We start from the raw sequence: 24655 nt of genomic DNA on the forward strand, positions 1-24655 counted from the left end.
GCATATTGTATAAGCTGCTGCAAGTCAGTTAACTTCACTGAGCCTCTATATATTGTTTTGCAAAATGGGGACATCATATTTATCTCACAAGCTTGCTCTGAGGTTTAGATGAGATATGGAAATAAATACACTTTGTTGAATGCTATTTTTTAAAATTTATTTATTTTATTTTATTTTTGGCTGCGTTGGGTCTTTGTTACTGCATGCGGGCTTTTCTCTAGTTGCGGTGAGCAGGGGCTACTCTTCGTTGTGGTGCGCAGGCCTCTTGTTGCGGTGCCTTCTGTTGTTGCGGAACACAGGCTCTAGGCGTACAGGCTTCAGTAGTTGTGGCACATGGGCTCAGTAGTTGTGGCTTACAGGCTCTAGAGCGCAGGCTCAGTAGTTGTGGCGCACGGGCTTAGTTGTCCGCAGCTAAGCATGTGGGATCTTCCCAGACCAGGGCTTGAACCCATGTCCCCTGCATTGGCAGGCAGACTCTTAACCACTGTGCCACCAGGGAAGACGAATGCTCTTTAAATATAATGGTTTATTTCTATGACTCAACTTTATTCTGGTCCAGGCTTACACTCCACCCCAACCCAGGTCTGACTGCCATGGTGCTGGCAAATGCCCGGCACGCTTGTCACTCCCTGACCCTCGAGCCTGTAGTAGACATTGGTAATTGATCACCGCATTCTTTCCCAAGGAGCGCAATCACAGCTTCAGTTTGTTGTGGGAGCAGCAGTCCAGGTAGCCACTGTGAGTCGGTCTCACTTGGCACTCAGGCTGAACTCTGTTTGCCGGCTGTGGCTGCCATGGCTCCTGTGACAGACTCTGATTGTACAGCCACCAGCAAGCACCCTCTAGGTGGTCTTCAAAGTGGGGGCGGTGCCTGCTCCCCAGGAAATATGCAAGGTTGGGGAGAGGAGTATAATATAACTTATTTATACTTACTGTTTTAACTAAAAAGGAGAAAGAATTTAAGCTTTTATTAACATTTACTATTTGGATCAACACGTATGTACTGGACAAATGATTGGGGTCAGGTCTTTTTTTTTTTTAAACTAATGGAGTGGTTGATCAGAATGTCTGGACATCCCCGCTGTAGGCAACAAGCCATCCTCTCTATAACCTTCCTTTGTTCCACAGACAGCTGGACAAGAACCAGATCAGCTGCATTGAGGAAGGAGCTTTCCGGGCTCTGCGGGGGCTGGAAGTGCTGTGAGTGAAACATAGGAAGGGAAACAGAGGCAGGAGAGCTGGCTATCACGGGCGCTGAGGCCCAAGCAGCTGGCGTTTGGGCAGGGAAGCCCCACAGGAGGCGGGAGGCCTGGGAGGTGGGTGCCAGGCCCAGGGCAGAGGCCTGCTCTCTGCTCTCCTAGACTTGTTGCCAAGGACGGAAGGGCGTGTACTCCTGGGGTCATGCCTGTGGCAGTGTGACCCAGGCTTAAACTGCTCGTGATGAAGCCCAGGGCAAGTGGCTGTGTCTCTCTGGAGTTTCTAACACTCAAGGCTGCAGTGCCTCGCCTTTCTCCCTCCGTCTGTCCAAACCCCACGCTTTCTTCCAGGCCAGCCCGAGCCTGCACCCATCCTCACCTTCTGTGCCCCCCCACCCGTCCTACCAGCCTGGGGGTCTGTGCTGCAGCTGCCTCTTCATCACTGTCCCAGCTCAGGGGTCTCCCTGAGGGTGGCTCTCCGGCGTAGCCCCCGGGTCCAGGCCAGGGCTGGTCACCTCGAGGGCAGACTGTGAGCCACAGTGTGAGGGAGAAGCTGTGCCCGTCCTTCCCACGCGGCTTACTGCTGGGCGGACGCTCAGTGACTCTGGCTTCCCTCTTTCAGGACTCTGAACAACAACAGCATCACCACCATCCCCGTGTCCAGCTTCAACCACATGCCCAAGCTGCGGACCTTGTGAGTCAGGCTGGGGCGGCCGGGAGCACAGTGCCGAGCAGGGGAGGTGCTGGGGGGCAGAGGGGAAGGAGCTCGGCCTCCTCTGCACCCCCGGAGGCCACCTCAGGGCGGGGGCTGAGTGGAGTTGGGGGAGGGGGAGGTGATCTACAACTGAAGGACGTCGAATGTCATTTATAGTTGATGTTTTCGTTGGACAACAAATGATTTGTTTTTGTGTTTGAAGATGAGTCAGGTGATTTGGGCAGTGGGTCTGCGTGAGCTCAGTGAGATGCATCTTCACTGGGCACACTCCAGCCGAAGGGGTGCCCCTCGCACCCGCCGAGCCCGCTGGGAGGGAAGGGGCAGCTGCTGGGAAGTTTCCCACTGCTGCAGATAATCCCCAAGTCAGGGCTGAGCCGCGCAGCTGACGGGGTGTAGGCCGGGCCCCGACCCAGTGGAGCGCCAGGGGCTCGGCCCCCTGCCCCGTGGGCGAAGGGGCTCCCACTGTGCGGCCAGGGGCTGGGGGCCCAGGTGGGTCGTGAGCCACCCTGTCTCCTCCCTCACCCCCCCCCCCCCCCGCAGCCGCCTGCACTCCAACCACCTGTTCTGCGACTGCCACCTGGCCTGGCTCTCCCAGTGGCTGAGGCAGCGGCCAACCATCGGGCTCTTCACCCAGTGCTCGGGCCCTGCCAGCCTGCGCGGCCTCAACGTGGCCGAGGTCCGGAAGAGTGAGTTCAGCTGCCCAGGTGGGTGCAGGCCCTGCCAGGGCTCTCGGCTGCCCTTCGCCTGCCCCCTGCCCCGCCTCCTGTTCCCGCCCACTAACCTCCTGTCAGCACGCATTAACATCTGGCCCACCCGTGACCTCCGGTCCTCATCCATGGATGGGGTGAGGACATCTCACCGTCTCCTACCCTGGCTCGTGTTCTCTCCTGTCCCTACTCATTGTGTCCTGTCCTCACTGCTCTCCTTCTCCTTCCCTATCCGTTGTCTCACCCGTCACCTTTGTCTCCACATCACCTCTTGCCTCCACTGCATTTCCCCTCCTGTCTCCTACCCATCACTTCTTTCCTGTCCCCACCCATTGTCCCCTTCTGTCCCATCCCTTCTACCCAATGTCTCCCTTTTGCTTCTTTGCTTCTACCCAGCACTCCCGCCCTCGCCTCCCATCCCTCACTCCACCCCCTCCTTGCCCCCTCCTATTACCCCCTCTCCCATCCCCCATTGTCTCACCCCTGCTATCTTGAAAAGTCATTAAACTGGGCCTTCTAGCCTTGGTTCGAAGTGAAATGGACCCCAGAGTCTGTACCTCCATCTTCCACCTGGGGTCCTGGGAGAGCCTCCTGCCTGGCCGCCCCACTTCCTTTCTGGCCCCTCCAATCTGCATACTGCAGCCAGAAAGACCTGAAGAGAGCCACAGGTTTGGGCTGCTCACTGTTGCTTTGTCCTTACCTGGCCTTTCAGTGCTCCTAGGAGAGTCCAAACTGCCCTCCAGCTCTGCGAGGCTGGACGAGGTCATCTGTGCCTCCTCTGCCTGGTGGCTTCCTCACTGTTGCATCTCAGTCGTGCCTGCCTCTGCCCCTCCCGGGAGCAGATGCCTCCCACCCTGGCCTCCTGGCAGGCTGTTTCCCTGCTGGTTACATCCTCCCCGCCTTGCTGCTCCCTTCTCAACCTGCAGGGCCCAGGGAGCCTTCCCTGGCCCCAGAGGGAGTCCCGCATAGACTGATCGCAAAGTCCATGAAAACTACGTGTGCTGTGTTCTCTGGCCATTTCTTAGTACTGTGCTCATACTTGACACAGAGAGATAGATGCTCAAGGGATGTTTGCTGAGTGAATGACCGGCTCACAGATCCGTGACAGAGGATTAGGGGCTGCCCGCTCCTCCCAAGCCTGTGGATCTGAGCCCGCCAGCCACACAGAGCTCAGCCTCCTCTCCTCAGGGTGAGGCTCGGGGGTGGGGGGGCTGTCCCCTCCTCCTCAGCACCGGCAGCCCCCCGAGACTGCGCTCAAACACCGCTGTGCTCAGGGCTGCGGCGTGTGTGAGACGTGATTCTGCAGCTCCACTGCTAGGTATGTGCACATGTTCTGCCAAACACGTGTCCAAGAACATCCAAGCAGTGTTTTTCATAATATCCCAGGCTTGGAGATTGCCCAAATGTCCACCAACAGGAGACTGGGTTAGCCAATGATGGCATATCCGTACAATAGACTGTGAGTCAGCAATAGAAAAGAACAAACTGCACAGCAACATGGGCAAATCTCGGAGATTTTACGTTGAGTGCAAGAGGCCAGATGCAAGAGAGCCTGCCGTCTGCTTTCCTTTATGTGCAGCCCACAGACGAGCAGAGCAGATCTTTGGTGACAGGTCTCAGAATAGCGGCTACCTCAGGGAAGGAGCATGAGGGAACCTTCTTGGGTGATAGAAATATTCCATGTCGGCGGGGGCGGTTCTGTGGCCGTACCCACATGTGGAAATGCAGCCAGCTATACACTTACGATGGTGCACTTGTTATAACCGATGATACCTCAGTTTTAAAAAGTGTGGGTCCTTAACATCAGACACTGGGCTTCACCCTGATCTCACCACCTATGTGGTGAGATTCCATGTGCTATTAATTAACGTGGAGGATGTGTGAATTTCATGTGCTAATTAATGAATGTTGAGGACTCACTTTTCTCACCTGTAAAGTGGCCACAATGATGTCATGCTCTTTGCAGTAGGATTCAATAAGATACTGCATGTACGACACTTATTATGGCATGTGGCACAGAGTAAGCGCTCAATAAACATGGTCCTTGTCATACTCAGGCCAGAAGTGTTGAGTGACTTGGACTAGAGCCTGGAGCCTCAGAACTGAGGGTAGGATTTCCTAGCGTGCAAATCACATGCTCATGTAGCACAGTTATGTTCGGATTCAAGTTCAGCAAACAAGTACCTGCTATGTACCAGGCACGTGCAGAGTTACATCATGGTCCTTGGTGATCTCCTCTGGTTCATCCTCATTTAGAGAAGCACCTTGTCCCCATCCATCAGTCCGTATCTGGGAAGGGAGGTCCTGGCCCAGGGCTCCCTGAGGTCACAGCCCACTGTTTCCACAGGCCAGGGGGAGGCGGGGCACGTGCCCTCCTGCACCCTCTCCTCCGGCTCCTGCCCAGCCATGTGCACCTGTAGCAACGGCATTGTGGATTGTCGTGGCAAAGGCCTCACCGCCATCCCCGCCAACCTGCCCGAGACCATGACGGAGATGTGAGTACCGGCAGGGCAGGCGCTGGGATGCACCCCTCCGGCCAGGCCAGGCTGTGGTGGGCCAGTGAAGAGCCAGTGCAGGCGCTACCCCAAGGCTTGCCCTGAGGCCCCTCAGTGCAAACGGAGAAGACATGCTTTGCCTCAGCTGGGCCGAGTTGTCTGCCCAAGGCTGGCAACTCTGGAGGGTTGGAGAGGCGTATCCCTCTGTGGTCCATCTGTCCAGCCCAGCTGGGTGAGTCTGCTAGAATTGGTTTCTTAGGGACTTTCCTGGCGGTCCAGTGGTTAAGACTCCTCGCTTCCACTGCAGGGGGCACGGGTTCGATCCCTGGTCGGGGAACTAAGATCCTGCAAGCCCCGTGGTGCGGCCAAAAAAAAAAAAAAGAATTGGTTTCTTAGTATTAGAATCATTGGTGAGCCCCTTTCAGCCATGGCAGCCTGGGATAATGGAGCTCGAAAACCTGTCCCTTTTCTCTGCCTGTAACAGCCCCCCTACCTCCAGATGGAGGGTGGGAGCAGGGGCTGGCGGGCAAAGGGCCTGGTTTGGGCAATGGCGGGGGTGGGGTGACGTGCCCTTGTCCTTCCTCTGTTCTCTCTCTGCAGCCGCCTGGAGCTCAATGGGATCAAGTCCATCCCCCCCGGAGCCTTCTCTCCCTACAGAAAGCTTCGGAGGATGTGAGTGCCTCCTGCTGTTTCCTGGGGGTCAGCATGGGGCTGAGCCTGGAGCAGGCAGGCCACAGCCCCGGGGCAGGTCCTGACTCTGCCTGCTGTGGCTGAGCCCCCGGCAAAGCCATCATCTGGCCTTCCTACCAGGCTCACCTGTGACATGGGGATGGCGGTGGTGCGACCTCCTCGAAGGGCTGTCTTGCGGCCTAAATTGGATGCTGAGTCCGAGTCTGGCACGTGACCAGAGCTGACCATTTCAGCCTGGGCACCCACAGAAGCAGTTGAGGCTGTGAGGGGTGTGTGTAGGGGAAAGCTAGGGTACCCACCCGTGCATGACCCTTGGATTGCACAGGGAAATAGTGGCCAGTCGTGGGTTTTTCGGGTGGATGGGGAACTGGCCCTTCTCTTTCCTAATTTCAAAGAAACCCCTGCCCTCCTGTGGTGTCTGGGAGGTAGGGGGGACAGGCAGGACTTGGTGGCCACTGAGAGATTCAGCCACCGTCTCTCCTCTGCTCACCTTGCAGAGACTTGAGCAACAACCAGATCTCGGAGATTGCACCCGACGCCTTCCAGGGCCTCCGGTCCCTGAACTCGCTGTGAGTAGCAGTGCCAAGGCTCTGTAGTGGTCCAGGGCATCCCTCAAGGAGGCTGGCAGGGCCCAGGGCTCAGGGCCCCTCTGGTGGGTGCTAGAGAAGGAGCACAGACAGCCTCAGTGGGTCTCCCTCTGGCTGCAGTGACCAGGGTGGCTGTACCCAGCTTTCCCTTCCTCTTTGTGGACCCTCTGCAGCTGGGAGGGGGAGGAGGGAGTCAAGGGCTGAGTGCATGGAAAAGCTAGGCAGAGCTGTTGCCCCTGACAACTGTGATGCTCTCCCTTCTGCGGTGGGGATTTTCCCAGCCTTCTTTGTGGCAGTCATCTGACTCAGCCCAGCCTTCATGTTGGCCCCGCCTCCCCACAGAGGCCCAGCGCTCCGTTCTCCTGAGCCTTGCCTGGGTCCTATAATGGTGGCAACCACCAGCTCCAGTTGTGAAATCTGCCTCAGCTTACATCTTTTGTCCCAAACGTGCTCTGATCTCAAGTTGTAATGAGTGATTGTGAAGAGTGTTTCCTGCCTCCCCTGCCTCCCCCACCCTGTCCAGTATTTCCTTTCCCTCAACAGTTTGCTGGGGATCCATCAATCTACAAAACGTTGTGCGGCATTGAAAATTAATCTTGGGAATGTTACTTCGTCTCTTTTTCCAAGAACCCTTGCTTGCTCTCCCAGGGTCACTAAGCCCCTCACTCTCTGAGGTCCCATGGTACTTTGTCTCCATACAGAGTGAGCTCAGGGTGTCCTATAGTCAGGCTGGCTCCCTGTTGATGGAGGCCATTCATTTGTCTTAGGAATGAGTGTTTTCACCCGTCCCTCGGCAGCGCTGGACGTGGGCTGGGCGTTGATTCGGGGCCTAGGAAGTGGAACAGAATGGAACTCCCCCTGGGGCAGTGCCGGAGGCCGCTAGCTCAGTGTCTTCTGTGTGCACCCTCTTCTCTTGGACTAGAGTGCAGGGTAGTGCGTGGGGCCGTTGGGAATGGCACCCCTAAAACTGTGCAGTGTGCAACCTACACAGCTGTACACGACAGCCTGGGATGGGTCACTGTCCTTGGCTGAGAGATCCTGAAGGTGGCTGCCAAAATGCAGGGTCTTCCTCTGAAAAGTGAGTGAATCTCCTCCTAAATTGGAACATGACAGTAGCCCATCTAAGTGGGTTCCTGTTGCTCATGGGTATCTGGTCGCAGCCGCCCCCTCACCATATAGGAACTTTCATGCCGAGGTCATGCAAAAAGTGGACATTGACAGTGTCCGCCTGGTCAGGCCCTGACCTGGTACCCCTGCCTCAATGCCTGCCCCCTGCATTACTCCACACAGCAGACGGGGGGATCTTTCCAGTGGGAGTCTGATGATGTCTCAGAGGCTTCCTGGTGCTGGCTGCGTAAAATCCAAGCTACGGTCCCATTTGTTTCCTCCACTCGAGCCACACTGGAGCTCTCCACATGGGCCAGCCTGGATCCTACTTAGCTGCTGCTACGCCGTCCTCCAAGAACCATCTCAGAGATGGCGCACTCTGCTTTTACTCAGACAGAATGTTTCTGGGGGTGGCTGGGGGGGCCGCTTGTGAGATTGGAACGTAATGCACCCCCCTCCCCAGGCCCCATGATGCTTTCACCATCTGTCTGAACCCATTTCTGCCTGCCTGTCTTTTTTGAACCTTTGCATTTTTTCTGATTATATATGGAATTCATGCTCCATGTAGAAAACTTTGAAAATTCTAAAGCATAAAACAACCCGCTCTCAGTCCTGCCGCCAGATCTCAGCACAGCTAACACTTTGGTCTGTTTCCTTCTGGTGTTTTGTCTGTGCTGGAAAGACTCGCTTGACGTGCTGGAGCTCATACCGCACGTGCCTTCTGGCATTCCAGTTTTTGCTTGTAATTCCCTAAAAATATGTTAATTTTTCCTGCCCTAGGGATTTTCTTCTCTTTGAACAATCTCCTTTTGGATCCCCAACCAGGTTAATTTCCCATGAGGTTCCCCGGAGGGGCCCTTGCAGGCTTCTGTGGGATCCATGTGTGAGGGCAGAGTGAGGGAGGGGTGCTCCCGCAGTGATGGGGATCATGCTGCCTCTAGCCCATAGGGTACCTTTGTGCAGAGTAGGGACCGGCGACCCCTTTCTGTCGCACTTTACTGCCATCTGCTGGCCACTGTTATAACAAGCCTACACTGCTGGGACCTGGCGTGTGAAAGGCATAGGGGTGGCACCATTGTGTGGGCAGGACTTGCAGAGCTGTGCCCCGGCCTGCCGGGCTGTCCTCTAACTCTCCTTTCTGCTGCCTTCTCTCCAGGGTCCTCTATGGGAACAAGATCACAGACCTCCCCCGGGGAGTGTTTGGAGGCCTGTTCACCCTACAGCTCCTGTAAGGACCCAAATGCGAGTGACCTTGGGTGGGACCCATGGAGGGGGGGGCAGTATTCCTCCGGCCTCTCTTTCGGCCTCTTTGGGGTGTGGGAGGCAAGGACCTTGGGGGATGGCAGGTCTGGCAAGGCTGTGAGAGTCTAGGGGGCTGTGCAGAGGCCAGAGAGGGAGGCAGAGGTGGATGCAGAGCTGATTGCAGGACGCCCGAGCTGAGAGGCCGCTGAGATGCGAACTATGTTCCTGCTGAGCTCGGTGTGGTGGGGGACAGAGCTGTCTCCTGCAGGAGGACACCCAGGCCCAGGTCAGCCTCCTTGAGCGCTGAGCGTTCAGACAAGGATTCTCTCCCAGGACCCAAGAAGCACAGAAGCCAAATGCTCCCTCTCAGCTCCTGGGAAACCCAGCAGAAGGGGAGGAGAAGGATACCCCCAAATGCCTTTGGGAGGTGACTTGACCACTGTGCTCTCTGCTGTCTTAGAATCCCATTGGGCACCTCTAGCAGTTTCTTGAAAGAGAGAAGCATGGGGCATTAAATGGTCCCTGTGCACAGAGAAGGCAGCCAGAGCTCCTCTGCGTGGAGTGGACACCCAGAGGGCCAGATCCCCTGCACCTGCTTCCGTGGACTCCTCCCTGACATAACGTGTGCTTGGCACCTAGGAAGGTGCCCAGGACATGATGAGTCCAATTCTGTGCCTCTCCCCTCACCACCTGGCCCTGGCTCTGCCCACAGGCTCCTGAATGCCAACAAGATCAACTGCATCCGGCCCAACACCTTCCAGGACCTGCAGAACCTCTCCCTGCTCTCCCTGTATGACAACAAGATCCAGAGTCTCGCCAAGGGCACCTTCACCTCCCTGCGGGCCATCCAGACCTTGTGAGTGCCCTCTTGCCCTCCCCCTCCGCCCACCCCAGCAGGTGGACCTAGGGGAGGTAACAGCCTCCAGGTACAAGCAGCGGTCTTGGCCTGTGCCTTTGGCTCACCAGGTATGGCCTCTGGTAGAGGACAGATTCTGGGTTAGACAAACCTGGGTTCAGATTCCAGCTATGCTCCTTATTGGCTGTGTGGCCCTGGGCAAGTTAATTAGCTTCTCTGGGGCTCAGTTTACTCATTCATAAAATGTGGATATCATCTTCTTCATAGGAATGTGGAACTGGGATGCATATTACAATTGATGGCATGTTTAATGGGCAGCACTTTGTTCTTTCTTGATAATACATAAAATAATAGTGCATCTTGCAGTGGATAATGTCTTAAATGAAATACAGTGACAGCAATGCTGATTATAAATTAAAAATTAGAAGAGCAACAATTCCAGGAAGGTTTATTCCTAGGCATTTTATTCTTTCTGTTGCAATGGTAAATGGGATTGTTTCCTTAATTTCTCTTTCAGACTTTTCATCGTTAGTGTATAGGAATGCAAGAGATTTCTGTGCATTAAAATTTTTTAAAAAATTAAAAGCCTTTTAAAATCCCCTCCCTCATAAATAAATAGATAGATAAACAAAGAAATAAGTAAATGCCTATGCAGTACAATTGGCAGATACTGGTTGATGTGTTACTTAAGTTTTTAATCTGTGGGTGTGGTCTCCATTTCCATTTTCCTTGCACGTTATTTGTTGAAGACACTGCTTTACTGGATCCATAGAGCTCCCCACAGTCTGGATTTGCTTATTGCATCCCCTGTGGTGTAGTTTCACATGTTCCTCTGTTCTCTCTAGGTCCTGCAGATAGAAAATTTCATCTAGGAGCTTGGGTCAGGTTCAGGTATTTTTTCTTTTTCTGGCAAGATGACTTCATAGTATTGTGTACTTTCAACAGGAGGCTCAAGATACCTGTTTTGTTTTTTTTTTTTGTAATAAGCACAGTCATTGATTTCAATGCCTAGACCCACTTGTTCATTAGGGATCCTGAAATGGTGATACGTGAATTCTAACATTCCTTCTTCATTTGATAATGCTGTTGCGGTTACGCTTTAAAGGAGTCCTTATTTTTTAGCTGGAAGGCTTCTGTATAGGGAAACTTCTCTTCTACTGTTTGGTTAAACTCAGGCACTACATTCCACATCTTTAGTTCTGCGCCTGCAGTTTGACTCAGCGTGCTGACCCGTGGGTCCTGTGGTGCGTGCCTGATGGGCGTTTATTATTAATATTACCGTGGCCATTGTTGCCGTTGCCAGCCCTGCCACTGTTTACCCGCTGTGCAGTGCCCTCTGTCAGCTAAGATCTGCACGAGTGCTGGGATGAGTGTGAAACAGATCGAGTAGAAGGCACAGCTCCTGCTCCCTTGGGACCCTGCACGTCAGCAGGGATGTCAGCCATGAAGACAAACTCATTAGAGCCCACATACCCGCCGGCAGCCCACTACTGCTAATTAATTTACTTATAGCCAGGGAGAGGGGGAGGGAGCACCACGGGGAAATCTTGCCAAGTATGTGAAATGAGATGTCACAGGGAGACATTGGAAAGGTGGATTATTTCACGAAGCTGGCAGAACATCTGAGAGAAATGCACTAAGGAGATTTCAGGGCCGGGGACACACACGCAGGAAAGCCTTGGGGATGGGGAATGGGGCTGAGCGTCTCATGTGAGGAGCTGTCTCGCTTTCAGGGTGGAAGGGGAGCTAGTACATCAAATGGGTTGTGCTCACCAGGGGCGGCCTCTGTCTGTGTCCATTTACCTGGCTGGATTTCAGGAGTGCTTCTGCCCTCCTAGGTACCATCCCTGAGATCTTGGCCACTTCCACCAAGGCAGTAGTAGGGCACAAAGCTGGAGCAGAGTGTTAGAACAGGAAGGTTTCCCATAGGAGAGATGGTAATAGTAGTAATACTGATAATAGCGATAGTCACCGCGGTTTATTACTGAAGGCCAGGACACTGTTCTTTGCGTGTATTATCTTACTTAATACTTACAATGACCTATGAATGAAGGTTCTCTCATCCTTGCCTTACTTATAAGGAAACTGAGGCAGAGGCAGACTCACCCTAGGTCACATAACATCTAGAGCAGGGATTTGGTCTCAGGCATCTCTTCACTGGCGCTGAGAAATTAGTTAACTTGCCCCTAAATTGTGCTTTTACCCTAAGAATTGACCTCATTGTTAAGGCTGTAAAGCAAGACTGAACTTCGTGAACAACTCTTATATATTGACAACTGAAGTACAATTTAGAACAAGAATTTTAAAAAATGCAAATCCGGGCTTCCCTGGTGGCGTAGTGGCTGAGAGTCCGCCTGCCGATGCAGGGGACGCGGGTTCGTGCCCCGGTCCGGGAGGATCCCACATGCCGCGGAGCGGCTGGGCCCATGAGCCATGGCCGCTGAGCCTGCGTGTCCAGAGCCTGGGCTCCGCAACGGGAGAGGCCACAATAGTGAGAGGCCCGCGTACCGCAAAAAAAAAAGCAAATCCAAGGTACAATCAGATATTGTTATTACAGCCTCAGATAGTTAAACCCTTGGCCGAGTCTTATGTCAGAACCGAGCGGATTTCAACTTACAAAATCTTGCTTGATTTGTTTATAGCTCCAAGATCTGTGGCTGAGTGCCATGTGTCACAGTATTGATTTTGTAGTTTTACTTGCTCCAAGAGATTAAAAAAATTTTTTTTTTAAAGCTTGAATGAGGTATAACTTACATACCATAAAATTCACCTGTTCTGAGTGTACAATTCAGTGATTTTTAGTAAATTTACAGTTGTTCAACTATCACTACAATTCAATTTTAGAACGTTTTCCATTACCCCCCAAAATCCCTTGTGCCCATTTGCAATCAGTTCCTATTTCCAGCCTAACCCCAGGCAAGCACTAATCTAATTTCTGTCTCTATAGATTTGCCTTTTCTAGATATTCCATAAAAATGGACTTATGTGATATATCTTTTGTGACTGACTTCTTTTGCTTAGCATAATGTTTTTGAGATTCCTTCATATTGCAAGTATGTATTGGGTTGACCGAAAGGTGCGTTCGGTGTTTTCCGTAAGATGGCTCTAGTAGCACTTAGTTGTCTTTAACTTCATTCGAAACAATTTTGTTAGACTGTATTGTGACAGCTGTCATATCAGCGTGCATTTTTTAAAAAAACTTATCAAAATTGGTGAATTTTTGTGTAGCCATTTCAATATTGAAGATGGAAGAACACAAACAACATTTTTGGCATACTGTGCTTCATTATTTCAAGAAAGTAAAAAAAGCAACTGAAACGCACAAAAAGATTTGTGCAGTGTATGGAGAAGGTGCTGTGACTGATCGAATGTGTCAAAAGTGGTTTGCGGAATTTTGTGCTGGAGATTTCTTGCTGGACAACGCTCCACGGTTGGGTAGACCGGTTGAAGTTTATAGCGATCAAATTGAAACAATAATTGAGAACAATCAACGTTACACCGCGAGGAAGATAGCCAACATACTCAAAATGTCCAAATCAAGCGTTGAAAATCATTTGCACCAGCTTGGTTGTGTTAATTGCTTTGATGTTTGGGTTCCACATAAGAGAAAAAAAACTTCTTAACCATATTCCCGCATGCGATTCTCTACTGAAACGTAATGAAAACGTTCCGTTTTTAAAACAAATTGTGACAGGCAATGAAAAGTGGATACTGTACAACAATATGGAACAGAAGATATCATGGGGAGAGCGAAATGAACCACCACCTACCACACCAAAGGCTGGTCTTCATCCAAAGAAGGTGATGTTGTGTATATGGTGGGATTGGAAGGGAGTCCTCTATTATGAGCTCCTTCCGGAAAACCAAACGATTAATTCCAACAAGTACTGCTCCAATTAGACCAAGTGAAAGTGGTACTCGACAAAAAGTGTCCAGAATTAGTCAACAGAAAACGCATAGTCTTCCATCAGGATAACACAAGAACGCATGTTTCTTTTTTTTTTTTTTTTTTTTTTTTTGCAGTACATGGGCCTCTCACTGTTGTGGCCTCTCCCGTTGCAGAGCACAGGCTCCGGACGCGCAGGCCCAGCGGCCATGGCTCACGGGCCCAGCCGCTCCACGGCATGTGGGATCTTCCCGGACCGGGGCACGAACCTGTGTCCCCTGCATCGGCAGGCGGACTCTCAACCACTGCACCACCAGGGAAGCCCAAGAACGCATGTTTCTTTGATGACCAGGCAAAAACTGTTACAGCTTGGCTGGGTAGTTCTGATTCATCCGCCTTTGGATTTTCATTTATTTCAGTCTTTACAAAATTCTCTTAATGGAAAAAATTTCAATTCCCTGGAAGATTGTAAAAAGCACCTGGAACAGTTTTTTGCTCAAAAAGATAAAAACTTTTGGGAAGATGGAATTACGAAGTTGCCTGAAAAATGGCAGAAGGTAGTGGAACAAAAGGGTGAATACATTGTTTAATAAAGTTCTTGGTGAAAATGAAAAATGTGTCTTTTATTTTTACTTAAAAACCGAAGGCACTTTTTGGCCAACCCAATAACAGTATTTGTTCCTTTTTATTGCCAAACAGTTTTCCATTGCACGCACATTTTGTTTATCCCTCCTCACTGTTGGACATTTGGATCATTCCCACTTTGGGACCATTATGAATAATGCTGCTGTGAACATTTTCTTACACATCTTTGTGAGGACAAAGCGTTTCATTTCTCTTGGAATTTCTGGGGCACATGGGAAATTTATGTTTAACCTTTTAAGAAACCGCCACTGTTTTCCAAAGCGGCTCTACATTTTACATCCCCGCCAGCAATGTTATGAAGGTTCCAATTTCTCTACATCCTTGCCCACACTTGGTATCGGTTTTCTTTATGATTACAGCCATCCTAGTGGGTTTGAAGTGGTAGCTCATTGTGGGTTTAATTTGACTAATGATGTTGAGTACCTGCCCAAAAGATTTTTAGTTGTGACTTCTTGATGCTTAATCCAAGAAAGAGACTGGGAATCGGTCTCCCCTTCTACCTTCCACTATCAGAAATGTGCATGGAGATAATTGTCTGGCCACATGTGCAGCCTCTTTCTGGGTGTGCCTTTAACATAATTATCTTTTGCCAAGCAGATTTTTTTCTTCCTCCTGAGCATTTTCTCTCCCCAGTTCCCTGCTCTTTACACCTTCTAAAAATTCTACTTTATGTCAGATACTTAAGTTTATACAGAAGCCAGTTGCCTCGGTGGGTGATTCAAGTTTTGTAGGTTGCTTTTGACAAAAATAGCCTGTTCTTAAAAAGGATGTATTCTACTCTGCACCCCTTGGACATTTTAATACGTGCCTGAACAACATAATTGAGTTGATTTTAAACAGAGTTTTCTGCCAAGATTGTGATAGAGGGAAGCAATTCGTTCAGGCAGAGGCTGTGTCCTAAGGCACAAATAGATGTGGATGGGGCGGGTGGAAGGATCCCAGAGCAATCCGTGAATCCTGGGTTACTTTAGATTAGCCATGAACTCTGCCCTGGGGAGTCAGCACGCACATTGTCGCTGTGCAAATTGGCAGTTTAAATCGGGGAAACAAACCATCCAACGGGATGCAGAAGGGGTGGGAGGGGCCTGGCCCACCTGGTGGAGCTGAGAGGAGCCAGGACTTAGGCAGGAAAGTGGGGCAGGCGCTGCAAAGGGGAGTGGCAAGGACAGCTGGGCAGGGAAAGCTGTCACCAAGCATACTGACCAGTGGCCAGAGGGCAGAGCCCAGGAGGGAATGGATGGAGAGTGGCCAAGGTCTGAGCTGAGCTGAGCACAGACTCTGGGCAAGGGCTCGTGCCTCTGCTTGGAGAGAGCCGTGTGGCCCTAGCAGGAGCCTGGGCTGCGGCCAATATGTAGATGACTTGAATTAATGGCATTAGATGGAGGGAGAGTAGCCATGGCGTGGCGAGTCCTCTGAGCTGGCCCCATGCAGAAGCATTGGCTTTTGGGAACAGTAGTCAGGACAGGTGCTGGATTCTTTTCCCTGGCTGTCTCGGGGTAGAAAGCAGGGCACTCAGTGCCGCATTGGCCCAGACACAGGTGGGCAAGCCGGCTGCTAGGTGGTTCAGATGTGGCTGGTCTGAGCCTGCAGGGCAGTCAGGGCCAATGGGAAAGACAGCCCTGTGGTCACTTACAGTGACCCGGGTTCCCTCAGCTAGTATCACCTGTCAGCTGCCCCTGCCCCACACTTATCCTGCGGGTAACACAGGGAGCCAGCAAGAAGATATGAGTGGTTCCCCGATAAGCAGCTAATCAGTAATGCTTTCTGAGTTTACCTGTGTCAAGAGACGGCCTGTAAAATGGTCAAGAGGGGGCAGCCCCTATGGCCTGGGGTAGGAACGGAGATTCCATGGAAAGCTGAGGGGCTGCAGCAGGCACTTTGAGACCTCCTACCCCAGCTACAGGCCCAGCCTTGCCACCCTGGCCCCAGCCCCTTCTTGACAGAGGCTGTGGGAAAGAGGCTGCTGCCTCCCAAAGCCACAGGGAGGGGACAGTCCAGGACTTATGGCACCGGCGGGGCCAAGGGCCGCTGGATGCTGAGGTCTTGGGCTCTAATGTCCATTCCATCACCTCGCCCTTGGAAGGACGGGGGTGCCCTGGCCGGTCTCTGGGTTGCTTCTGCCTCCATTCCTGTTTGTCACAGGGCAGAGGGAGGGACAGGTGAGTAGAAGGAGATGGGACAGAGTGAGGCTTGAAGGGACAGCTGGAAGCTCCAGGCTGTGGAGTTCCATCCCCACTGCCAGGCTCTGGTAAGACTTCTCCACAGGTGGTGGGCACCCCCAGGTGCTGTCCCCAGGTGGCGCATTTCTCCCCAGGGCCCGGTGGGCTCTGGCCACGAGCAAGCAGTGAGGCCCCATCCAGGTGGTGGTGAGCACAATGGTGCAGCTTTGTCTCTGATCTCCCATCCGCCCCCTTTGGACAGGCATCTGGCCCAGAACCCTTTCATCTGCGACTGTAACCTCAAGTGGCTGGCGGACTTCCTGCGCACCAACCCCATCGAGACCAGCGGGGCCCGCTGCGCCAGCCCCCGGCGCCTTGCCAACAAGCGCATCGGGCAGATCAAGAGCAAGAAGTTCCGGTGCTCAGGTACCTGCCCGCCTGCCTGCCCGCCCACCCGCCCGCCTTCAGTCCGCTCAGGGACCCTGTGATGTTCCTGGATGGTCCCAACAAGTGTGCGCTGGACCACTCTGGACCCACGCTGGAGGGTGCGGGCCCCCAGTGTAGACTTGCATCTACAGTTTCCCACCCCTTGTTTTACTGAGGCCTGGGAAGGTGGTAGAGCTCGCCCAAGATACCCCGGAGAGGACGGGCAAGGACCCAGGTCCCTCTCCTCCCAGGACAGTTCTCTCTCAAGCTTTTTAAGACACTCAGGAGGCCTGGGAACCCTCCTCAGAGAGATGGTTGCCTCCTCCAGGCTCTGGGGCAGCAGAAACGGCAACTGGCTGGGGAGAGTGTGGGTCAGCTTCTGAGCCCGGATCCTGGTCCATCCTCACCTGTGCCGTTGCATGTGAACGTTCCCGTGGTTTCGGTGCTCCCTGGAAGAGGTTTCCTTGGGTGTGGTGCTGTCCCCTGCATCAACCTGGGCAAGGAATATCTGTGTTCGTAGCAAGACCTTCACACAGGGGCTGGGTGGGTGGGCGCCGGGGCCCTGGTTTGTGACCCGAGCCTGGTTCCTGGGGCGGCTTCCGCTGGGCAGCAGGGCTGAGGCCTGGGCTATTCCTGCATGGTCTGGACAATCCCAGCATTGTAGTGTTTCTGCTTCTCTCCTCAGCCAAAGAACAGTACTTCATTCCAGGTAAGAGGGGGGACCAAGGCCGGCCTGGGTGGGACGGTGGCAGTGGGAGGCCAGGGGGGCCCGGGAGACTCTGGGCTGGGCAGGGCTGCTTGGAACTCCTCCGCCCCTGGCCCCCACCCTCTCACCACAGGCACAGAGGATTACCAGCTGAACAGTGAGTGCAACAGCGACGTGGTCTGTCCCCACAAGTGCCGCTGCGAGGCCAGCATGGTGGAGTGCTCCGGCCTGAAGCTCACCAAGATCCCTGAGCGCATCCCCCAGGCCACGGCCGAGCTGTGAGAGCCCCCAGCTGCACCACACCCTCACCTGCCCCCAGCTCCCACGGACCCTCCCACCCCTCCATGTTTTCCTCTGTCGCAGCCCTATTTGGGGACCACTGGAGACCCCACCCCGGGAGCATGCCAGCTGCTGGGTCCAGCAGGAAGTGGTCCCTCTGCTTCTCACTCCCAGTCCCACACGCCCTGCTGAGGCAGTCTCTGACCCGCGGGGCAGGTCGCCAGCCTGAACCAGGGCGGATTCTCTCAATCATGCTTTTGCTTTCTTTGTGGGGACCTGATTCCATCAGCTAAAGTCGTAGCCTAAGCCATTCTTTTATTTTTCTTCTTTCTCTAAAAATATAAATTTGTGCACGTATATATATGCATGTGCACAGATACCTACACATGCCTGTCATTTATGTATGTAAAGTTCATGGCATTTTTCATGTTAAAATATCCCCATTCACCCCCCAGCTCTTGGTCCAGCCTTTTCTGAAATAGGATCAATTCATCTCACCAGAGAAATTCTTCTGGGAGTCCCCTTTGTTTGAGTCCCAAATAGTCTCAGTTTGGAAGATACTTTAACGTCTGTCATTTATGGATGTGAAAGTTCCCTTCATTGCTTCTTACAGACGATTAAACAACAATGAGATTTCCATCCTGGAGGCCACCGGGATGTTTAAAAAACTCACCCATCTGAAGAAAATGTGAGTTCCCCGTTGGCGGGAAGGTGCAGTCAGGACGCCGGTCAGGATGGGAAGGGGAAATTCTGGGTGTGGGGTAGCTCCTGTCGGGGACAGGGCTCCCGTGCATGGGAGCTGGGTGCAGGAAAAGGGTCCTGAACTCCATAATCCTCTCCCAGCAATCTGAGCAACAACAAGGTGTCGGAGATTGAAGATGGGGCCTTCGAGGGCGCAGCCTCAGTGAGCGAGCTGCACCTGACCGCCAACCAGCTGGAGTCCATCCGGAGCGGCATGTTCCGGGGCCTGGACGGCCTGAGGACGCTGTGAGTGTGTGGCCGGGGAGCAGGGTGGGCAGAAGCCAAGCCAGAGCGTGGGCGTCTGCGTTAAAGGGAAGGGAAGAGCGAGGGTGGGAGTCTCTTCCCTGGCCCCAGCTTGCAGGAGTTGAGGGGGCCGCGGCTGAGGACCCTGGCTGCAGTCATCAGATGTTGGTCACTGTGACGAGGGCTGCCTTCTGGTTCCCCAGGGTGGGGGGTCGATGGCGGGTGAAGGGATGGGGAGGTGGGCCCTTCCGGAGGTCCCCTCTCATCGCCCCGTGGTCAGGCTGCAAGAGCATAGCACGTGTTTTCAGTTCAGGAGTGGCTGGTGCTACAGTGGCAGGGACCTCGCAGAGGTGACTCAAGTGGGTGTAGGCGGGGGAGGAGGGATTCCCACCATCCCTGGGATTCTGAGACCCCATGACTCAGAGCCCAGGCAGAGCTCTCCAGACGTCAGGACTGAGTGGGATCCTGGGGTCATCCACCCCTCTGTGAACGCTGCAGGGAGCCCCTGTCTCTGTCCAGGCAGCACTAGCTCTTCAGATGATCATGTAGACCTTTAGAGCGTCCGATAGACAGTGCTGTCCCGTCAGACTCACCACAGGGACAGAAACATCCCACATCCGCACTGACCAATCTGGTAGCCACATGCGGCCATGGAGCACTTGAAATGTAGCCAGTGCTACGGAAGCACTGACTTTTGAATTTCGTTTCATTTTAATTAAGTATAAACAGCCACATGTGGCTAGTGGCTACACTGTGGACATCACCTCTAGAAGCCACCAGCCTGGATTTAAATCCCAGCCCGCAGTAAGGCTATAGATGTATTTTCCGAGCACGTGTCATGGCATTTGTGTAAGGGAAATGAATGCATGGAGGCATTCCCTGTGGGTTTTTGTTTGTCTGTTTTACACAAGGGGATTTATTATGCACTGTGTTTTGCAGCTTGCTTTTTTTTCACTTGTAAAGATAGTGTGGCAGGTTCTTCATAGAGGGCTGCCTCATTCTTTTTTATACACGCCTAGTATTCTTTGAAAGAGGGTGCCGTGGGCCTGCAGGAGCATGTGAAGGCTGGTGAGGACACAGGAAAAGGAATGCCTGTAACCCCTCCACTGACCACAGTTAATTGTTGATATAGACAACTGTCCTTCCAGTTACACACACACGCACACACACACGCATGTACACCCACATGCATGCAAACACACAGATATATTTTAATGAAATCCTAGAATACATTTTATTTAGTAATCTGTTTTTTCCTTAAACAGAATGTGAGTGTCTTTACGTATCCTTACGATTCCTTTTACAACATCATTTTGAAAGATTATATATTAGATAATTATTAGAGATTTAGGCTGTTTCTAATTTTATTACAAGCAATGCTGTGATTAATATCTTTGTGATGAAATTCTGTGCTCATCTGGGGTTATTACCTTGAAGATAAATCCCTAAGGGTAGACCTGCGGGTCAAAGCAAGAAGGGCCCTTTCAGGGGTTTTGGCATATCTCACCAGGTGCACTCTGGGCAGGTCCCAAGTCGTTTTCCTGCCAGCTGTGCATGAAAGTGCCCGTCTTCCCACCCTCCTGCCAACCCTGGGCTTTACTGTTATTATTTTATTTTTAATTATTTTGTAATTTGGCAGGCAAAGATTCCCTATCACTTAAATGTCCTTGATTTGAACATTTTTCAGTGAATGTTCATAAGCTATTTGTTTATTTATTTCTGTGCATCTCATGCTGACTCATTTATCCTGTAATGGAAGTTTGTACCTTTTAATCTCCCTCACCTAGTTCACTCATTTTAATTTCTTTTGTGAATTGCCTATTCTGTGTCAGGCTTCGTTTTTGTTTTTGCTTGGGGAAAGGAATTGAGCCAGATGTTTGAGGATGAACAGAAACTTTGGCGGCTATAAATGAGGAAGAAGGTCATTCTAGAAGGAGATCCAGCCTGGGAAAGGTGTGGGGATGTAGGCCTGGGCAGCAGGCCTGAAGGACAGAGGAGTGGAGGGTGTGTCCATCCCTGGGGAGTCGGGCAGGTGCTGCTCTGGGGCAGGGTTGGGCAGGCGCTCACATGTCACAGTAAAGAGTTTAAACATGATTTTGTGGACAGTTTAGAGGCTGCTACGGGCTTTAGGCTGGAGAGCGACATGGCCGGGTTTAAGTTTAACGAAAGTCTCAGGTGTTGATATGGAGTGTGGCCCGAGGTTGGGGAGGCTCTGGGCACCCAGGGGGTGAGGGTGATGGTCTTCGGTGTGGGGGCCGTGTGGGCAGGATGGAGAGGCCGTCAATTCAGAGGCAGGGAAAGCCTGGAGGGGAGCCCAGGTGTGTAGAATCCTGGCGCTGTGGCTCCCCTCTCCGTGGCTCAGTGCCCCCAGAGGAGAACTTGTGAACTGGCCGCTGGCGGCCAAAGCACAGGGCAGGCAGATGGCCGCAGGGCTCGGCACGGACTCTCCCCTCCGCTCCCGGCTCCCAGGATGCTGAGGAACAACCGCATCAGCTGCATCCACAATGACAGCTTCACGGGGCTGCGCAGCGTCCGCCTCCTCTCGCTCTATGACAACCAGATCGCCACCATCTCCCCTGGGGCCTTCGACACCCTGCAGGCCCTCTCCACGCTGTAAGTGCACCCCAGAGGGCAGGCGGGCCCGGGGCTTGGGCACCAGCCATCCGAACTGAACCCCGGAGCCCTGCCCATCCACCACCTTAGGACACGGGCTTCTCCGGTGGTCACTTTAAAAGACTCAGGGTGTTTGGGTCCTTGCACGTTAGAATGTTGCCTCTTGGCAGGTTGGTTGTCTGGGAGCATTGGGTGGCCGTGTGGCCAGCACGTGGCGAGCAGGAGCCGGCTTTGCTGGGGCAGCTGAGTCTGGTGGGTGTCTTCGTGGTCATACCGCCCGCCTCTTCCAGAAACCTTCTGGCCAACCCTTTCAACTGCAACTGCCAGCTGGCTTGGCTGGGCGACTGGCTGCGCCGGAGGAAGATCGTGACGGGGAACCCGCGATGCCAGAACCCGGATTTCTTGCGGCAGATTCCCCTGCAGGACGTGGCTGTCCCCGACTTCAGGTGTGAGGAAGGTAACTCATGGGCCCCCTGGGCGGCAGGGGGATGGGGAGAGGTCATGCTCCAGAGAGGAGGGGTCCCCTGGGGAGGGGAGGCTCTGTGGAGGGGGAGGGGCGAGGAGCAGGGAGACCTACTCAGTCCTGTGCCTGCCTCTGCCTGGTGGGGTCTTCTTCGTGTGATTATAAGAGCAATAATGTGCTTATTGTTTAAAAAATGGGGAAATATGGATAAAAGACGGGAATAAACGTTACCTATTAGCCCATCACTCAGAGAAAATCACAGTTAACATTTTAGTGTAATTTCTTTATGTAAGTACGTTTAACCCAGAGACCTACCTCCTGGTTATTCCTAAGCACTCCAGACAGTGGATTCAGCCTGTCTGTAATGTGCAACAGGACACTGTCAAGGGGGCACCCCCTCCTCCACACGCGGGTCGCTTCTTGTGCCAATGTCCTCTTTCCCCTGAATCCTCCATCTCTCTCCTGTGGCCACTTCTTTCTTTCCCTACCCATGCAGAATCTCGCCCGTCCCTCCATTCTCCACCCCAGCCCCCAGAGCATCATTCACACAGGCAGCTGTGGGAAGCAGATTTTTACCGAAGGTGACAGAACAAGGTTGCATCTTGCCCAGCCCTGGGCCCCCCTTCTTCAGCCCCTCCTGTCCTCTCTCCAGTCTGCTTCCAGGGGGCAGTTCAGCTCTCAGGGCCGTCCAAGCCAGTGAGGGGGTGCTGGGTGGCGAGCTTCAGCTTTCACGCCAAGAATGACAGGGTATTTTTCTAAACAAAATCAATGGATTCTCTAAGAGCAGTTTGGCTTCGAACTTCTAAAATAAACAAAACAAAACTCCATACTTCTCACATATATATTTTATATCATAGTTTCTTTTTTTAAAAAAAAAACAAACCTGAACTATGTATTTTGGACATTTTCTGATGCCATCAAGTATTTTTTTTTGAAAGCATTATATTTTTCCAAGAAACAGTTTCTTTTTATTTTTCTTCTTACAAAGTGAGGCATCTTTATTTCCTTAAAAACAAAACCCCAAATAACGGACAATCCAGAAGGAGAATAAAAAGCTCATTGATGAGTCCCTCTTTCTACTTCCCCACCCCAGATGACTCCTGTCAGCACCCCGTGTGTGGCCCCCTGGCTCTTTGCTGAGTGTTCGTGTGCCCACATATGACACACGTAGGGTCTTGCAGTACTGCCCGTGTACCTTCTCAACATGACAGTCCCTTGTCTGGAGGCATCGCATGGCATTTACGTGCTTCCAAACTTCTGTTGTTATGCCTCGTGCTGCCAGGAACATCCTGATAGATAACTCTCTGTACATATACTCAGTTTTTCCCCTTAGAATAACTTCCTAGGAGTGAAGGGATGGGAATATTTTTGAGGTGTTGCTGCCGAGAGGCAGTAGGACGTAGTGGTCGAGAGAACAGGCTCTGGAGGCAGCTGGCTTGGATTCCAGGCTGCGGGACCTCTTCCAGGCTGGCGGACCTTGGGCAAGTTACTTAATCACTCTGTCCATAGTTTCCTTTTCTCTAAAATGGGCTGATAGTAGCACATCCACAGAGAGATGTTGTGAGGATTCAGTGAGTTCATCCTTCTCACGTGGCACCTCCACACAGACGCCTTCCGTAACCGACAGTCCCTATCACCTGCTTCCTAGCAACTCCGACGGTGGTGTCCTTATTGCCCCTCCTACACCCAATCAGAAGGAAGGAAGGCACACAGAGGGCGCTCAGTACTATTTATTGAATCTGTGAAAGATGGTGGGACAGAAGGGGCTCAGACTGTGTGCCAGCCAGACCTGGGTACAGACCCTGAATTGCCTCTGATCAGCCTTCTGACCCGAGCAAGCTGTTTAAACGCTCCAGATCTCAGTAAGATAGAAGTTCCTTCATTCCTTCAACTGACCTAATTTGGAGGCTGCTGTGTGCCAGGCCCTGCTCTCCGTGCTGGGCTCCTTCAGTGAACAGAGAAGGAGGTGCAGGTCTCTGTCCCCGTGATGCTCACACTCTAGGGGTAATGGCTGCTCCCCTTACATACGTTAAGGAGATTACGTTTGGTACAGTGTCTGGCACATAGTAGGTGCTCAAGAAATGGTGTGGCTGCCATCCTCCTTCTCTGCAGTGCCTGGGTCCGCCTCAGAGCTGAGGTGGAAGAGATGGATCCAAGACCTATTTTAAGCTCAAAACAGGTCCAAGGGGCTTTGCCCCTGGTGGGGGAAGGGTGCAGCTGAGAGGAGACTTACTGGTGCACAAGGTGGTGTCAGCGCGGGGCCACTGTCCGCAGGTGCCCTGGAGCTGGGCCCTGGCTGCAGGAGGCCCTGAGGAGGCCTGTCCCCTCGCTGACGTGGCTTCACGCCTTCCTCCCCAGGCCAGGAGGAGGGGGGCTGCCTGCCCCGCCCGCAGTGCCCCCAGGAGTGCGCCTGCCTGGACACCGTGGTCCGATGCAGCAACAAGCACCTGCAGGCCTTGCCCAAGGGCATCCCCAAGAATGCCACGGAGCTGTGAGTAACCCCTGCCTGGTGGCAGGAAGAGAGGGCGACCGAAAGCAGATGTTAGCTGACAGGCGCTTGGAGTTAGGGCTTTGCGGGAGACACTGGTTCCAAGGAGGTTTGAGCTTCTCTGTGACCGCCCCCCACTCTGCAGTCACCTGACGGCAGGGGTCCCCCGTGGCAAGTGCTTCATCCCATTAAACTAAGCTCTGCCTTTAAAATAAGAAATTATATTGCTTTTCCCACTTCACATCATCTCATGAGCATTCCCTTCATGAGAACGCTCACAAAAGTTGTTTTTATTGTCCACATAATATTCCATCACGTGACTCTACTGTGATCTATACAACAAATCCCCCTTTGCTGGTATTTAAGCTTCCAATTTGTTTACTCTCATAAATAGCACTGAGGTGAGCATCC

At 52.6% G+C, this 24655-nt stretch overlaps 1 protein-coding gene across 3 annotated transcripts in view; it reads left to right on the plus strand.

Moving 5' to 3' along the window:
- SLIT1 (slit guidance ligand 1) overlaps positions 1–24655 on the plus strand; it is a 207181-nt gene that overhangs the window by 148467 nt on the left and 34059 nt on the right. For all 3 annotated transcript variants that reach the window (XM_060286113.1, XM_030865222.2, XM_060286114.1), the window contains exons 6-21: positions 1129–1200; positions 1819–1890; positions 2452–2615; positions 4966–5113; positions 5714–5785; positions 6301–6372; positions 8654–8725; positions 9452–9595; positions 16548–16711; positions 17397–17420; positions 17551–17695; positions 18310–18384; positions 18540–18683; positions 21150–21293; positions 21584–21750; positions 24115–24247. In XM_060286113.1, the coding sequence (XP_060142096.1) occupies positions 1129–1200; positions 1819–1890; positions 2452–2615; positions 4966–5113; positions 5714–5785; positions 6301–6372; positions 8654–8725; positions 9452–9595; positions 16548–16711; positions 17397–17420; positions 17551–17695; positions 18310–18384; positions 18540–18683; positions 21150–21293; positions 21584–21750; positions 24115–24247 (1812 nt within the window). The remainder of the gene's footprint in view (positions 1–1128; positions 1201–1818; positions 1891–2451; positions 2616–4965; positions 5114–5713; positions 5786–6300; positions 6373–8653; positions 8726–9451; positions 9596–16547; positions 16712–17396; positions 17421–17550; positions 17696–18309; positions 18385–18539; positions 18684–21149; positions 21294–21583; positions 21751–24114; positions 24248–24655) is intronic.

Source organism: Globicephala melas, chromosome 16, assembly GCF_963455315.2.
Source record: "Globicephala melas chromosome 16, mGloMel1.2, whole genome shotgun sequence".
In the NCBI taxonomy this organism is placed as follows: Eukaryota; Metazoa; Chordata; class Mammalia; order Artiodactyla; family Delphinidae; genus Globicephala; species Globicephala melas.